Here is a 17,619-nt window from a genome sequence, read left to right as displayed (position 1 = left end):
ATCTATACCGTTATTTTAATCTGTACAGGCAATCAGTTCTTCAGTGGCCAGTCAGAAGCCCTGAAGGGCAAGAGCCCCACCTGGCCCCACCCACTTTCTAAAAACACTTGGTGGGAGCCAAGAAAGATGTTAGGAGGCACCATGGCACCCGTGGGCACGCTTTGGGTTACCCTGCATTAGACCAACAACCTGCCCTCCACATGGACCCCATTGCTACGAAGGCTCATTTTTCAGTGCTGTTGCCCATCATCCACCTTGATCCAGTATACATTTAATCACAAACGAGTCCTGCTTACTTCCAAGTAAACTTGCGAAGCATTGCTTCTAAGGCAAGAGCGGTTAGCGTGTCTCCATTCTGTTAAAAGACTTGCAAGCAATGTAGGGTTTTAAAAAAACCAAACCTCTAAATTGGGGAGCAAATGAAGCCATACTGCATATAAATGAAACCACAGAGGAACAGCTCTGAAGCATATCTCTTCTCCCCACCCCACCCCACCCTGCTACTCCTGGCATAATGAAAACAGACAAAGCAATTTCATTTTGGGATTCTCATGAACTTGCCAGAGGCAAATGACTCTAACCGTTGAATAAAAGCTGTTGGAGGGTAAATAAACCACTTGCCAGCATCTCTTTGGCCTTGAAAGAAAGTTTATTCCGAGTGGGAAAGCTTCCAAAACACTCTGCCTCTGCAGGATTTGTTGACTTTACCGTTAACTTTGATAAGTAAATCAGACTGCGCGTTCTTGAAAATTGGGTTTATGTATTATTTTTTATTATTATTGGGAAAGGCACTTACCTGTTCTCCTTTCAAGCCTTCAATCTGTACCTGAAACAAAAAAGGATATGTATGTAACGGAAGGGGAAAAAATAATCCTGTGTTTTCCCTTATCAGAAAAGCCAGTGCTTCTCAAAATGGTCTAAATATCTGACCACTAGGGAAGCCACAGAATGCACATGGCAGCCATAGATGGTCACTTTACTATAAACTGACCATATGTAAAGGCCTTAAGACCCTAGCAGCCACTAGCTTTCCAAACATAATTTATTTGGGTCACCTCTTTCTAGGTCCCCATTTTTACAAGAACAGATTTTTTTTTTTCAAATTTCAGGAACTTAGTATGAGATCCTGAGCACCCTATCAGACACAAAAAGCCCCATTTTCCACTCTAGGCAGAATATGTAAAGTTAAAGGTAGTCCCCAGTGCAAGCACCGGGTCATTACTGACTCTTGGGGTGATGTCACATCCCGATGTTTACTAGGCAGACTATGTTTACGGGGTGGTTTGCCATTGCCTTCGCCAGACGTCTACACTTTACCCCCAGCAAGCTGGGTACTGGCAGAATATGTAAGTAGGTACATATGTGCAGTCAAGTCACAACTGACTTCTGGCGACTCCAGCAAAGGGCTCCCAAGGCATTTATGAAGCAGAGGTGGTTGGCCATTACCTTCCTCTGCAGAGTCTTCCTTGGTGGTCTCCCATCCAAGTCCTGACCCTGCTTAGCTTCTGAGAGCTGTAGTGTACTGCCTTCGGGCTATATCATGCTGCCTTCCCTCCCAAACAATGTAAGTCCCAGGTTAATTGTTCTTACCGCTGAGCCAGGTTTTCCTGGAGGTCCCATTTCACCCTAAGCATGAAAGCAAGAGAGAGAGAAAAGCAACTTAATGACTATGTGGTTCATGTGGTTTAGTCTGAGAAGATCTTTGAAGAATGGTTCACACAGTCCGTTGTTGTTGTTGTTGTTTTCTCACATAGGTGAACCTTACCTTTTGTCCTGGGGATCCAATGGGACCAGATTGTCCCAGACTCCCTTTGATGCCCTGAAATCAGATTAATTAGTTGTCAATAATGAATTATACATAAATGTGTGTGTGTGTGTGTGTTATTGACTTTTTAGGCTGCTCTTCCAGACTAGGTCTGGTTTTTTAATGTGAGGAGGAGGAGGAGGAGGAGGAGGAGGAGGAGGAGGAGGAGGAGAAGAAGAAGAAGAAGATGATGAGAATGAGAATGATGAGTTGGTTTTTATACCTTGATTTTCTCTACCTTTTAAGGAGAATCAAACCGGCTTACAATCACCTTTTCTTCCTCTCACCACAACAGACACCCTGTGAGGTAAGTGAGGCTGATAGAGTTCAGACAGAACTGTGACTGGCCCAAGGTCACCATGTGGAGGAGTCGGGAAACTCCAGAGTCCACTATTCTTAGCCATTACATAACGCTGGTTCTATAATTTATCAGTATAAAGTTATTAATTTCAGTGTTCTTTTAAAATGTTTTAAAAATTGTTTATGTATTGAATCCATGATGTTAGCCGCTGTGAGCTCAGCTTCGCCAGGGGAGGGCGAGGTATAAATAAAATGTCTATTCTATTTTATTCTGACACTCAAGAGGTCTAGCATGATGGGAAACTGAGAAACTGGAAGGAAGAGGAGAAAGAGGAAATACAGATATATAAACCAAACTAAGCAGGAGACCAAGGTGAAAGTTGGAAGGCTACATCAAGAGTGGAAGGTTGTTGATGACCACACTATCTACTGAAACACAAACATATTACAGACTTAGGAAGAGGTGACATTACACTTCAGACGATGCTTTTTCAGTTCTAAGCTTTTCTCCCTCAGTTCACAGGCAATTGTAGAGAACAGTTTCTAATCACTGTCCACATACCGGTAATCCATCTGTACCAGGCTTTCCAGGAAAACCATCGAGTCCTGGTTCTCCCTAAGTAAAGAAGCAGAAAGAGAAATTAATTCACCATTGAAGGTTTGGGGCATTTTCACACATGCCAAATAATGCACTTTCAATCTACTTTCAGTACACTTTAACGATCGTTTGCAAGTGGATTTTGCCAGATCACACAGTAAAATCAGGCTTCAAAGTGCATTGAAAGTGGAATGAAAGTGCATTTTCGGCATATTTGAAAGTGCCCTTTGTCAAACAATTCATTTTGGAAGAATTAAGCATGACACCTAAAGCTGTGCAACATCTATGTTCAGACAAACAGGAAAATCCCTCAGTCTAAATGATAAGGACGTCATCTTCTACCCATCTATATGGAAGAAGGGGAACATGGGAAGGCTAACACTGGCTGTAGTCGGTCCACACAAGTCCATATTTCATGTCATGCATTAGGGACTGTACCTGTATTGCTTAGGGAATAGATCACGATGGGTAGCTGTGTTACAGTGCATTCCTGCACCGGGCTTTGGAAGCAATGTGGCTGTGCTGCCTCCAAAGGAGGTTTCAGCTCCGCTGAAACCTCCTCCCAGCGTCAAAAATCCATGCAATCCCCATAGGGTTGCACGGGAAATACGCCACCTAAAAGGTGGCATATCTCGCCAAAAATAAAAAGGGACATTCCCGGCCTGAAAGGGATTTGGAGGCCGCCCAAACATGGCTCCTCCTCCAGGCCAGTGCTGGAATGCCCTGGGAATGCCTCCCGGGATGCCGGTGTGACCTTTGACGGCATTCAGACGCTGCCGGAAGGCCCCGTCGGCATCCCAAAGAGGCGCAGCCATGGCAGCACCCCACGACCGGTGTCCAGGCCTTTCCATCGGCATTCGGGCCACTAATTCCGGCATAAGTTGCCTGGATGCTGGCACGGGGGGGCCAGACACTGGAGCAGCACCTTCCTGGCCTCCTAAGGGCTTTCACCCTTAAATCTCAGGAATGCGCTGTTAGTATGTCTGTAGCAGTAGAAAAGAGCAAGAGTCCAGTAGCACCTGAAAGACTAACAAAATTTCTGACTCATAAAATTTTCATGACTCACGAAAGTTCATACCCTGGCACTAAAGGCATTAAATTAGAGGTGTGACAACTCCTCACATGGAATTGCTGTTCATTACACTTCTGTCTTCAAATCATAGCGTGTCAAATATCAACAAGCTTGCTATTACCAGGCCATTATTTAGAGCAGGTCTCTGAGAGGTGGCATAAAAACTCCCCAAATAAATAAATAAAAATTTCTGGAATTACCTCCAAACTGTCCCTACTGCACAATCTGGGTACAATTTGTAGTCTCCATATTGCAGAAGAGTATTCTGAAATTGTGGGGGGGCTTTCCAGAATCAGAACTGTTTTAGTAGGGTTCGTGCAGGAAAAGCTGTGCATTTCCATAATATTATGGAATAATTACAATTTTAACTATAATGGCCCATGCCCATAAACTATACAGGCTAAAGACTATATAACTCATAATTCAGTGTGACTGTGATTATACTTTGCAACATAGCAAAATTATGAATGCACAATGCATGATATCTCACATGCAACTGTATGAAATCCAAGCAGATAGAATGGATTCCATACAGCAGTCCAGCATTCTTGTCAAGGAAAGGATGTCTCATCAAAGATACTGGATGTCCTGCATTTCCCAGTTCAACGTTACATGCACTGAAAAATTCAACCGTTCTGTTCACGTGGCTGACACATTATGTATATGACATATTTTATCAATACCTTGTCCCCTCGGGGTCCCTTTTCTCCTCTTTCTCCCTGCAAACCCTAAAAAAGAAAAAAAGGGAGGGAAAGGAAATTACACGTTTTCGTATTCTGTCTGCTACCACCTAAACACAAATCCTGGATTAATCAGTGATGCCAACATATTGAACACAACCTTGAATGCAAGTGCTGTAAAGGGGAAAAAAATTCTGGACTTAGGGCTCTGCTAAGAAGGAGAATGCACAAGAAATATTATTCTGAAGGAACCTGTGTATATGCAAACCAAGGGCACCCACAGATCATGTGGGCACCTCTGGAATTTTGAGAGAGGGTAGTGAGCACCACTCCATAATGGCTGCCCCAGAAGGTGGAGCCAAACCCAAAATGGCTGCCTCAGGAGGCAGAGCCAAAACAGAATACCTGCCTCCTCATACTTTGTGGGAAGAAGGAAATCCTGAAAAGGGAATGAAACCACACCTTGACTAAGGAAAGCCCAGTCCTTACAGTTCTTCTGATCCTACACTGGGAAAACCTTATATTTCAAAGAGGACAGCCAGTTACAAGCTCTGCCCTACAGTTGCCCCACCCACTTTCTGAAAAGCTTGACAGGCGTCAAGGGAAGTAACTGGTGGGCACCATGGTACCCATGGGTGCCATGTTGGGGAACCCTGATGTAGTGCATTGGACTGAACTGCTGCAATACACAGATACCCTGCAGATCTGAAAAACTTGAGGAGTGTGTATCAGAGCCTTGTAATGTGTGCATGTTTGTGCAATATGGACACCGTCTTTGTATTCTGGCCAGCCCAGTTTCCAGAACCCTATAACCGTTTACTCTCTGAATTAGTTTTACAAATCACATGGTATGTACTCAGGATGTGAGTGTAGTCCTGGAAAACTGGGCAGCTGAAGGCAAACACAAAAAAGGGGATGCCATGACTTACGGGTGCTCCAACATAACCTTGCCGTCCAGGGGGTCCTGGCTGACCATCAGCTCCCTAGCCAGAAATGCAAAAAAGAACAACCAAGATGAGGATCCTCATGGGAACTTACACTAGATTTGTTTTTTACAACAGAGAATTAAAAAGTGCATCTTCTATCACTGAAATAATCAATACTGTTTTTGAAGGCTAATTCCACAGACCAGTGAGCCTTTTTATGTAGGAGCAAAAGCACAATTATTTTTTGCTTGAAAAGGAAACCACCCAGATCTTAAAAGTATAGAGTTGCCAGGCCTAGCCAGTTGCCAGCTATCAGTTGTCTAGCCTGGCAACTAGCAAGAGACCAAGAGGGGCAGGGACAAGGGGGTGACCATCAGTGATGGTGTGATGTCACTTCCAGGAAAACCAGGAAGTGACATCGGTCCTCTCTGGGAATTGCTAGAAACTCTATGGGCATATAAAAGCAACTTATAAAACCTTACAAAAGCAGCTGAGTATGCTGAGGGAAGCATTGTTGTGGCTGTGCCTCACTTATCCAGCATGAAGGGCTAGTCTCATTTTACACATACACAATATAAAGTTGCAAACACAAGGAGGGTGTTGATGGACAGGGGATGGTTATAAAGGGAAACTAGCAGACCCAGTATTCTGAGTCATTCCTAGGTATCAGTGCAATAAGTGTGGGGATGCCATCCTCCAGGTAGACCTGTGGATCCCCCAGAATTACAGCTAATTTCCAGACTACAGAGATCAGTTTCCCTGCAGCAAATGGCTACTTTGAAGGGTGGACTTTATGGCATTGTACCCCATTAAGGTCCCTGTCCTCCCCAGGCTCCATCCCCAAACCTCCAGGAGTTTCCCAAACTGCATCTGTCAACCCTACCCCCCCATCCCCCACTGGTGGCCAGAGGGGACCTGGTAACCCTAATTAAGTGACAGAGGAAAACAAACCCATCCATACTAAATGATCCAAACAATGTAGACATCCCAGCAACATAGTCCAACAACAGGGTACAGAGGCTGAGGCCTTCCTCAGAAGCTTTCCATCAAAATCTAAGGACAGTCAGCAAAACATTGCTGGGAAGGGTGGCATCCATCTGGACTGTGATAATCTTCAAAGGAATGGTCATCTGCTCACCTTTGGGCCAGATGGTCCAGGGAGTCCAGCTGCTCCAGGAAGTCCAGGCTCTCCCTCAAAAAAGACAGAAACATTGCTATCAATTATTCACCCTTCAGCATCATTTCAAGCTCAAATAATAGCCTAATCCCTTCTGGAGGGGGGTTAGGACTCATCCTCCCCAGACTCCACCCCCCAAAATCTCCATGAATTTCCCAACATGGAGTTGGCAAGCCTATGCAGACAAGCACTGCGTGAAGAAAAACAGGACCAACATTCATACCAATCCATATTTTCGATCAAGTGCATTTTTTATCCCACTCTTCTCCCAAAGAAACCAGTTCCCCTTCCTTGTTTTAAACTTCACAACAAACTTGGGAGGCAGGTTGGTTTGATAGGGTGTGATTAGCTGAAAGGTACCCAGCAACCGTCATGGCACAGTGGGGATTTTAACCTGAGTCTTCCAGATCCTAATTCCATACTCTAATCACTAGACCACACTGCCTCTGGAGAGGCAGACTTCCAGCTAATGACTCTTCATTGATTGGACACAGGAAGCTTGTCTTATACTGGATCAGACCACTGGTCCATCAGCGCCAGCACTGTCTACTATGACCGGCAGCAGCTTTCCAGGGTCTCAAGCAGAGGTCTTTTACATCACCTCCTACCTTTTAACTGGAGATGATGGGGATTGAACCTGGGACCTTCTGCATGCCGAACAGATGATCTATCACTGAGCCATGGCCTTTCATTCTCACTGTCCCACATCTTTAGCCTTTTTCAGTTATTATGATTTTGGTGCTCCTGTCTTACATTCTGAAAGAGCGCACTACACGCAGTCCTGCTGAGAACATAAACATGTAGGAAGAGCCCTGCTGGACCAGACCAGTGGTCCATCTAGTCCCCCATCCTGTCTCACACAGTGGCCAACCAGTTCCTCTGGAGGTCCAGCAACAGGACGTAGAGGCCAACGCCTTCCCCTGATGTCGCCTCCTGGCACTGGGATTCAGAGGCTTATTGCCTCTGAATGTGGAGGTTCCCTTTTGACCTATCCTCCATGTATCTGACCAGTCTCCTTTTAAAATTGTCTGTACCTGTGACCATCACTACATCTTTCAGCAGGGAAATCTGCATTTTAACTACCCGTTGTGTAAAGAAGTATTTCCTTTGTCTGTCCTGAATCTACTGCCCATCAGCTTCATTGGATGGCCTCAAGTACTACTATTTTGGGAGAGAGAGAAAACATTCTATCCACTCTCTCCACCCTGTTAGGGTTGACAACCTCCAGGTGGTGGCCGGAGATCTCCCCCTATTACATCTCTAGATGACAGAGATCAGTTCCTCTGGAGAAAACCACTACTTTGGAAGGTAGACTCTATGGCATTGAAGTCCCTCCCCTCCCCCAAACCCCTCCCTCCTCAGGCTCCACCCCCAAAATCTCCAGGTGTTTCCCAACCTGGAGCTGGCAACCCTTCACCCCATGCATGATTTTGTAAACCTCTAACATGTCCCCTCTTGTGCCTGGTTGCCATTTGGTATGACCAGGGCAATGTCCATAACTTCCAGCTTCAGTACGCATGAATGTGTACCCTCCCAAAAAACTGGGTCTCCAGTCATTGGTACCAAAATTGGAATGTATGTGCAACGCCCAACTGACACAGAATTGTGACTGCACATATTGAGAGGATTGTGCATTGCACACTGTCCCAGTATGCAAGGGGCCATGTGTGACACCTGAAAAGGCCTCTCACATTCTCTCCAGTAAATTTTCACCATCACTAAAAGTGAATTCACTTCCAGGGCTGACACTAACACCTGGTTCCAGCTTTCACCTGTGCCCATTTCATTCAAAGCTGGCAAACGTTTGCTGGGAGTGAATGAATGCCTGAGTTCTGGTGATTTCCGATTTCCCTCCACCACCACCACCACCACTAGCACTGTGCGTTCTCCAACCACAGACCTTCCTAACGGGGCTCTAATGAATGGCAAGGCACATTTCCCTTCCTGCATCCAATTTGTATGGGCTGCCAGCTGATTTGGCCCAAAGGCAGGACTGCCGCAAGGTCCTTTGTCGGGGTTGCTGTTCAAATGGCCACCTCAATCCCCCAGATGTGTTTTGCTCGACGCGCGTTGATGTGCGGCATCTGGCTGAGGCGACGAGGGAAAGAGGATTACAAGGCAGAGAGATAAAAGCTTACCATCTCTCCTGTGGCACCCTCTCTCCCTGGGATGCCAGGTGCACCGAGGGATCCCTGAAAGAATAAGAATGATCGTAACAACATTAACGGGCAGCCATCATCAACATGAAATTAGCACCGGCTGAAAGCACAGCGGTAGGAATAACACACGAGGCAAGACTAATCACTTCCACACGAGCGCCGTTCATTTGCCGTCTCAAAGGAGGAGGGCTCGGGGTCCCAGACCCAATTTCTGGAACTAAGAATTTCATTACTAGCTAAATGGCTGTCAGCGTGACAAGTGGGGACTGCCATCTTGGCCTAGCTCGGCAAGGGTCTCCTGGGACTTCTCTGTCCATATCTGGGTAAAGTCCAAACTGTTCGCCATTGTTTTGGCCTGTTCCTCCTCCAGATTGCAGATGGCAGATTTGAGCACACTCCCTCACAATACTGGGCTGATACTGTTCCAGCTGCTGGCCAGTCCTTGGTTACGTATAGCGTTGTGAATTTTTTTTTGTTAAATTTAGGGTTTATTGTGCCTGATTTTTTTTCAGTAAACCCAAAAAATAAGCTGAATACCCATACCAGTAAATATGGTATTTGGTTTTATTTCTGGGTTTCCCAAGAAAAAATGGGTCCATTATAGACTATGGAAATTTTTTCGCAGCTCCTGTGGGGGCATTTTTGGAAGTAGAGTTCCCAAATGTTCACTGTAGCTTCAAGGGACACTCTGTGCATGAACCCAGAAGTTTGGTGAAGATTGGGTCAGGGGGTCCAATTTTATGGGGTTGTGCAGTCCCATTTCAAGCATTCATGGGAAACTGGGTTTTCCTATGATCTTTTGGAGACGAAGTGGCCATTTCAGACTATGAAAAGTAAGTACTTTTAAAATTCTCCCGGGGTCAGGGGTCGACCCCCTCTTCCACAGAGAAGCATTGTAAAGAGGGTTAGGGAGAAGGGGGCCTCAGCAAGGTATAGTGCCATAGAATCCATCCTCCAAAGCAGCCATTTCCTCCTAGGGAACTGATCTCTATTGCCTAGGGTTGTCAACCTCCAAGTACTAGCTGGAGATCTTCCGTTATTACAATTGATCTCCAGCCAATAGAGATCAGTTTGCCTGGAGAAATGGCCGCTTTGACAATTGGACCATGGCATTGAAGTCCCTCCCCTCCCCAAACCCTGCCCTTCTCAGGCTCCGCTCCCAAAATCTCCAGGTATTTCCCAACCTGGAGCTGGCAACCCTAGCAAGGCCTGCCTGTTTGCCATGGCTTTTGAGAGGGATTGAATGGCAGGCATCTTTTAATTGGGGAAGGGGAGAGATTTGATTAGTCTCAGTATTCTTTGGCTTCTGTTCTGAGGCTACAAGCGATCTTTTTTTTTCTCCCAGCCTTTTTTTACTGTTCGGATTCATGTTTTACCTTTTCTCCTCTCTCACCCATCAGCCCTGGTAAGCCTTGGGGCCCTCGTTCACCCTAAAACAAAAGATCAAGGAAAAACATGAAATGCAACTCAGTTCTAAAATGGCAGCTGGTATACAGCAATAAGCAAGACATTCAATTCTTAAAAAAACAAAACTCAAGAGCTCGAAAACTGCACTAGTTTTTTTGAAATCAAAGCAATACATCTCAGGATGCCCAATCTGTTAAGAACATAAGAAAGGCCATGCTGGATCAGACCAAGGTCCATCAAGTCCAGCAGTCTGTTCACACAGTGGCCAACCAGGGGCCTCTAGGAAGCCCATAAACAAGACGACTGCAGGAGCATTCTCCTGCCTGTGTTCCCCAGCATTTGATATAATAGGCATGCTTATTTGTTCCTGGACAGAATAGGAATGCATCACGATTAGTATTCATTTTGACTAGTAGCCATGGATAGCCCTATCCTCCATGAATATGAACACTCCCCTCTTAAAGCCTTCCAAGTTGGCAGCCATCACCACATCCTGGGACAGGGAGTTCCACAACATGAAAGGAGCCTTGCTGGAGCAGACCAGTGGCCCATCTAGTCCAGCATCCTCACACAGTGGTCAACCAGTTCCTCTGGAGGTCCAACAACAGGGCATAGAGGTTGAGGCCTTCCCCTGATGTGGTCTCCTGGGACTGCTTTTCAGAGGTTTACTCCCTCTAAATATGGAGGTCCCTTTTGGCCACCATGGCTAATAGCCACTTAGAGGAGGGCAGGGAGCTGTTGGCAGAAGAAGATAGGACTCGCAATAAAGGGTACAAATTATGAGTGGAAAAGTACTGCCTCGATATTAAGAAAAAAGTTTTACAGTAAGAGTAGTTCTAGGGTTGCACGTGCCCGGTGGTGGTGGGTAAAATCCTGCCAATCTACCGGGCTGCCCTCCAACCAGCTGAGGACCAGCGGGCAATGTGTGCACGTGCAACGCACCTACATCACTTCTCTATGGAAACCATAGAGTTTCGTCAGAGATTGCTAGAGCATCCACATCACTTCTGGGTAAACCGGAAGTGACGTAGGTACATCACCAGGCGCGCATAGTCATACACACACAGAAAATATGATCATTTTAGGTGTTTCATTGCTTCAAATGAAATTTCAGTGAAGGAATATTTCATTCAAGTAAATAACTGGACTTCAGGATTGTCCGTCTGGTTTTCTCCCAGCCAGAGTCGTGTAGTGGATAAGAGCAGTGGACTCTAATCTGGAGAACCGGGTTGGTTTCCCCACTCCTCCACATGAAGCCTGCTGGGCTAGTCACAGCTCTCTCTGAATTCTCTCTCAGCTCCACCTACCTCACAAGGTGCCTGTTTCTGGAGTGGGGGGGGGGAGGTAAGCCACTTTGAGATTCCTTAAAGGTCGAGAAAGAGCAGGGTATAAAAACCAACTCTGCTTCTTATTTTGTATTGTTGGCTTGTTTGCATCTACCGTATATACTCGGGTATAAGCCGACCCGAGTATAAGCCGACCCCCCAAATTAGAGGCCAGAAAAGGGAATTTCTTATTGACCCGCGTATAAGCCGAGGGGCAATAAGAAATTTCCTTTACCCGCAATGCTGCGCTCTAAAATGGCGGCCGCCATTTTAGAGCGCAGGGCCCCTGCCCCAGGTCGCCCTCCCGCCGCCTCCCAGGCCCTCCCGACCCACCCCGACCCCAGTGCCATCCAAGGGGGGGAGGGGGAAAAGCCTCTGAACCCACTACTTACCTGGAGAGGCGGCGAAGCGGCGGTGGCGCGTCCTTCCTGGGCCGGCAGGAGGCCCCTCCAGGCTGCTGCCGGCCGGAGGAAGGCGCCCAGGCGCGTGGGCGGTAGCGGCACGACGGGCAGGGGCCTCCCATGGCCCCTCCCGGTGGGGAAAACGGCGGAGGGGGCCGGGGTGGGCCGGGGCAGCCTTCCTGCGGCTGCAGAGAGGCTGCCCAGGGCCCCTCCCGGCGGGGGGAAATGGCGGCGGGGGCCAGGGGGCAGGGCAGTCTCTCTGCGGCTGCAGAGAGGCTGCCCAAGATCCCTCCCGGCGGGGGGAAATGGTGGCGGGGGCCGGGGGGGCCAGGGCAGTCTCTCTGCGGCTGCAGAGAGGCTGCCCAAGACCCCTCCCGGCGGGAGAAAATGGCGGTGGCTCGGCAGCGGCGGTAAGTTCCCCCCTCCCTCCTCCCCCCTTCTACCGTATTGACCCGTGTATAAGCCGAGGCCGGCTTTTTCAGCCCTTTTTTTGGGCTGAAAAACTCGGCTTATACACGAGTATATACGGTACTACTTTGTTCCACCTCAATGAGACACAATATCCATCTTCAAGCCCAAGGGAATTTCATAGGAGAATAAGCCCCAGCTCCTTCACATCCTAAACCAGGGATCAATAATGTTTTGGGAAGGTTATAAAGCCTAGGAATGAATCCTCATTCTCTTTACCAAACCCATCATTTGGCCACCAAAGTGACTTATCCTCTAACAGAGGAAGGAAACAAAAAGGATCTCTTGTAAATTAAAGGGGGGGGGGACAATCAGTTTTGTGAGTGACAGAGTCTCCTGGAGAAGGAAACCTCTCAGGAGTTTCAGCTCACTTAGCTTAGTTATTGAGGCCATCAAAGGCTACAGGAAGGTAATTGTTCTTGCCTCTGCTTGCCAGTTTCAGTCCCTGCGGCTTTCACTGCTAAGCTGTTGAGAGCAATATTGGTAGAGACGTCCAGAGAGGGTGATAGAATCAGTCACACCTGAGAACATTCTCCTTTCAGTCTGTTCCCCTCTTCCTTGTCCCCACCCAAAAGGAGTATTCATATTATGCATCTACGGTAACCGTTTGCTCTCTCATTAACAGTAGCATAATTTCTTTTCCTTCAGTACTGCTTGCCCTGCCCTTTCAGTGGGTCTCCAGTAGGGTTGTCAACTCCAGCACTGGAAGTTCCTGGAGATGTGGGGGTGGAACCCATGGAGGGCGTAGTTTGGGGAGGGGAGGGACCTCAGCAGAGCTGTGATGCCCCAGAGTCCATCTTTCCAAACAGCTGTTTTCTTTAAGGGAAATGACCTCTGTTGTCTGGAGAGTGGTTGTAATTCGGGGAAATCTCCAGGCTCTTCTTGGAAGTTGGCAATGCTAATATCAAGGTTCCCAGTCTTTTATATCATCTACACATGAACAGGTGAAGCTGTCTTATACTGAATCAGACCCTGGGTTCATCGAAGTCAGTACTGTCTACTCAGACTGGCAGGGGCTCTTCAGGGTCTCAGGCAGAGGCCTTTCACATCACCTACTTGCCTAGTGCCTTTAACTGGAGATGTTGGGGATTGAACCCGGGACCTTCTACTTGCCAAGCAGATGCTCTACCACAGCCCCACCCCTCTACATTTTTTTTGCCGTCCAGTTGCAGACAATTTATAGTGACCTGGTAGGGTTTTAAAGGCAAGAGTCATTCAGAGGTGGTTTGCCATTGCCTGCCTCTGTGTCGTGACCCTGGACATCCTGGGTGGTCTCCCATCCAAGCACAAACCAGGCTGACCCTGCCTAGCTTCCAAGATCTGAGGAGATTGCGCTAGCCTGGGCCATCCTGGTCAGGGCAGAGATGAAGAGAGATAATTTGCCATTGCCTGCTTCTGTGTAGCAACCTTGGACTTCAGTGGTGGTCTCCTCTCCAAGTATGAACCAGGGACAACTCTGCTTAGCTTCTAAGATCTGATGAGATCAGGCTGGCCTAGGCCATCCAGGTCAGGGCACATCATCCATTAACTGATCCTTTTAACTGGGGGTCTTTGGGTACCAGAACCTGGGACCTTTTTCATGCCTTCTGCAGCAACAGAAAAGATGCAAGGGCCCAACCCAATAGGTGGGGAGGGGCTGTGGCTCAGTGGTAGAGCAACTGTTTGATATGCAGTAGGTCCCAGGCTCAATCCCCGGCATCTCCAGTAAAAGGGACCAGGCAAGTAGGTGATGTAAAAGAGCTCTGCCTGAGACCCTGGAGAGCTGCTGCCGGTCTGAGTAGACAATACTGACTTCGATGGACCGAGGTCTGATTCAGTAGAAGGCAGCTTCAAGTGTTTGTGTGCAGGGGAAATGGCCAGCATTTAGCTTGATGTGTCACAAGCAGCAGATCAAGCTATTCATTGTGTCCCGCTCAATCAGAATCATGTCCCAAACAAATGATTTTCTGATCCGTTTGCCCTTTGAATGTGAAAACTAGGGCTGTTGATTCGGTTCGTCCCAAACCGAAAAACAGCCGAATTTCCTCCAATTCGCCGTTTTTTAGTTCGGGACGAACCAAACTCAAAAAAAGAAGGGAAACAGGGGAGCCGAATTCATCGACTTCGGGGTGTTCGGCGAATTAATTCAGCAGATTCGGGATTCGCCCTCCCACGCGCCTTCATGGGGCTTCCATGAAGGCGAGCGGGGGGCTCTTTAAACAGATCTGCGCCTCCCAGCTGGAAGGCGCAGATCTGCTTCCCCCCCCCACGCGCCTTCACGGGGCTTCCATGAAGGCGCGGGGGGGGCTTTTTAAACAGATCTGCGCCTTCCAGCTGGGAGGTGCAGATATGTTTAAAGAGCCTCCAGTGCACCTTCATGGAAGCCCCGTGAAGGCGAGCAGGGCTGAATTTTCCCCCGAACTCCGGATCTCGCACCGAATTTCGCGGATCCGAAGCGGGGGAGTTCGGACTTCGGCACGTCCCGAATTAAAAGGGCCAAATTTTGCTGAAGCCGAACTTTACCGAATTTTTTTTTTCAACAGCCCTAGTGAAAACATTCACAGCGTTATACCCTTTCCCCTTGACACTCAACTACAGCCTGCTCACACCACTTCCCTCCAACTTTCAAATTAACCAGCCGGTCCCTCTCATTTTGGCCTACAAAATGACATTCTCATTTGCAAATGGGTCATGAACTGAAAAGCTGGGTTGTGGATCCTGCAATAAAGCTTCCTGATGAACACTTGGTGCTCCTGCATACAAGTGCCACAAATCCCTGCCCTCTTGAAAGCACAGGTGCAGAAATCTATTGGTTTAATTGGCCTAAGCACCCGTTAATATATTGGCAAAGGTGGGGTTGTGTTTCCATAAACAGAAAGGCCATTTAGCATGACTAATTGTTTGCCGAAACGTTTGCCCAAAAAGGAAACAAACTAAACAATACACAGGGACAGGACTTCAATCTAGGGTTGCCAATGTCCAGGTGGGGCCTGGAGAGCCAGCGTGGTGTGGTGGTTAAGAGCGGTGGTTTGGAGCCAGCATGGTGTAGTGGTTAAGAAGAGTGGTTTGGCGCGGTGGACTCAGATCAGGAGAACCGGGATTGATTCCCCACTCCTCCACATGAGCTGCAGAGGCTAACCTGGAGAACTGGATTTGTTTCCCCACTCCTACACACAGAGCCAGCTGGATGACCTTGGGCTAGTCACAGCTCTGTCAGAGCTCTCTCAGCCCCACCCACCTCACAGGGTGTCTGTTGTGTGGGGGGGGAAAGGTGATTGTAAGATGGTTTGATTCTTCCTTAAGTGGTAGAGAAAGTCGGCATATAAAAACCAACTATTTTATTGATTGATTGATTGATTGATTGATTTATCTCCAGATAACAGAGATCCGTTCCCCTGGAGAAAACAGCTCCTTTGGAGGGTGGACTGTAAGGCATTTTTCCCTGCAGGAGATCTCCTGCTATTACAACTGATCTCCAACCGATAGAGATCAGTTCACCTGGAGAAAATGGCCGCTTTGGCAACTGGACTCTATGACATTGAAGTCCCTCCCCTCCCCAAACCCCGCCCTCTTCAGGCTCCGCCCAAAAAACCTCCCACCGGTGGCAAAGAGGGACCTGGCAACCCTAGTTGTTATGCGGAGGCAGACAATGGCAAACTGCCTCTGTTCATCTCTTGCCTTGAAAACCCTGCGGCAGGGGTGTCAAAGAAGAAGAGTTGGTTTTTATATGCCGAATTTCTCTACCACTTAAGGGAGACTCAAACCAGCTTACAATCTCCTCCCCTTCACCTCCCCAGAACAGACACCCTGTGAGGTAGGTGGGGCTGAGAGAGCTCTACGAGAACTGTGAATAGCCCAAGGTCACCAAACTGGCTTCATATGTAGGAGTAGGGAAACCAGATTAGAGTCTGCCGCTCATGTGGAAGAATGGGGAATCAAACCTGGTACTCCAGATTAGAGCCCACCGCTCCAACTCACCGCTCTTAGCTACTACACCACACAGGCCGAATCCGTCCCCTTGAGAGCTCTGATCTGGCCCATGAGTAGGCTTGCCAACTTCCAGGTAGTAGCTGGAGATCTCCTGCTATTACCACTGATCAGCCGATAGTGATCAGTTCCCCTAGACAAAATGGCCTCTTTGGCAATTGGACTCTATGGCATTGAAGTCCCTCCCCTATCCAAACCCTGCCCTTCTCAGGCTTTGCCCCAAAAACCTCCCGCTGGTAGCGAAGAGGGACCTGGCAACCCTACCCGTGAGCCCACTGAGGCAGCCACCCCTCCCTCTCAATCTGGGCTGGCGAGGCATGGGCCAGCTCGACCAAGCGACATTTATGTCATATCCGGCCCTCGTAACAATTGAGTTCGATACCCCTGCCCTAGGGGGTCGCCATAAGCCAACTGCGACTTGAAGGCACCTTCCACCACCAGTTCATACTTGTTGGAATGACTTCCACCGTGCTGAGGCAGCCAGTAGATGTCAGTACATCCCCACCATGGGCCGCTGACATAACAGGCAGACAGAGAAGGAGACAGCTGCCCTGTTCTCCGAAGTGCCCGGAAAGCAAAATAAAACTACGAGCAAGCAGGCACGGCGATCCCTGCAGCGTGGAGAGATCAGCTACTGGGGTGCGCAATTATGCGATCTCGAAACAATTATGTGCTCCTTATTCTGGGTCACAGAAGCCAGTGAATAAAACTAAAAGCCTGTGATTACGGGGCGGGGGGAGTGGCAGTTGGATAAACACTCCAAACTTTCATTCTCTTCCCTAACCAGAACACTGTGTTAGGGAAGTTCCCCAAGTAACAGAAAAGTTATTGGGAAACGGCAGCCGCAGAACAAGGATTGTTTCCCATGCTGAGGTATAAGGAACCAGGCATGAATGAGAAGGGATGCCCCCTCTCCCGGCTTGGAGTTGGGCTCCCATAAATTAACTGTTTGCTTTCCCTTCCTCTCCCCACAACGGTCGGGCTCACATTCGGCCCCTCTCAACAAAGAGAGCCGTAAATTGGATGGCCTTGGCCGCAAGTTATATTCTTCAGCAGCCATGGGCATAAGAACAGCTAATTTGGGGGCCCTTATGGGGAGGTATCAAATGTCCCTATGGGATAGAGCATCTGAAGTGCTGGATTCCTTACCGGGGGATAAGAAAACACTCCTTAAGAGTATCCAGCTGAAGGGTCAAAGGTTGGGAAAGCACCATATAGCAGCCTCCAGACATATGGCAGACTGTTCAGGTAGAGCCATCGCATTGCGTATAGTGCTCCGACGCCATTCATAACTGCGGGCATCATCCCTAACGCCAGATGTTAAGGCTAGAGTTGA

At 48.1% G+C, this 17,619-nt stretch overlaps 1 protein-coding gene across 1 annotated transcript in view; it reads right to left on the bottom strand.

Annotated features, from left to right (window-relative positions):
- Positions 1 to 17,619, bottom strand: part of COL22A1 (collagen type XXII alpha 1 chain) — a 163,912-nt gene that overhangs the window by 81,397 nt on the left and 64,896 nt on the right. Inside the window, exons 13-19 of the mRNA XM_056854652.1 lie at positions 8,696 to 8,749; positions 6,519 to 6,572; positions 5,384 to 5,437; positions 4,458 to 4,502; positions 2,667 to 2,720; positions 1,766 to 1,819; positions 797 to 826 (exon numbers count right to left, since the gene is read on the bottom strand). Coding sequence (XP_056710630.1) covers positions 797 to 826; positions 1,766 to 1,819; positions 2,667 to 2,720; positions 4,458 to 4,502; positions 5,384 to 5,437; positions 6,519 to 6,572; positions 8,696 to 8,749 — 345 coding nt within the window. The remainder of the gene's footprint in view (positions 1 to 796; positions 827 to 1,765; positions 1,820 to 2,666; positions 2,721 to 4,457; positions 4,503 to 5,383; positions 5,438 to 6,518; positions 6,573 to 8,695; positions 8,750 to 17,619) is intronic.

The sequence above is a fragment of the Euleptes europaea genome, chromosome 8, assembly GCF_029931775.1.
Source record: "Euleptes europaea isolate rEulEur1 chromosome 8, rEulEur1.hap1, whole genome shotgun sequence".
In the NCBI taxonomy this organism is placed as follows: domain Eukaryota; kingdom Metazoa; phylum Chordata; class Lepidosauria; order Squamata; family Sphaerodactylidae; genus Euleptes; species Euleptes europaea.
Note: the sequence above shows the minus strand (reverse complement) of the source record. Positions and strands in the feature narration are given on the sequence as shown.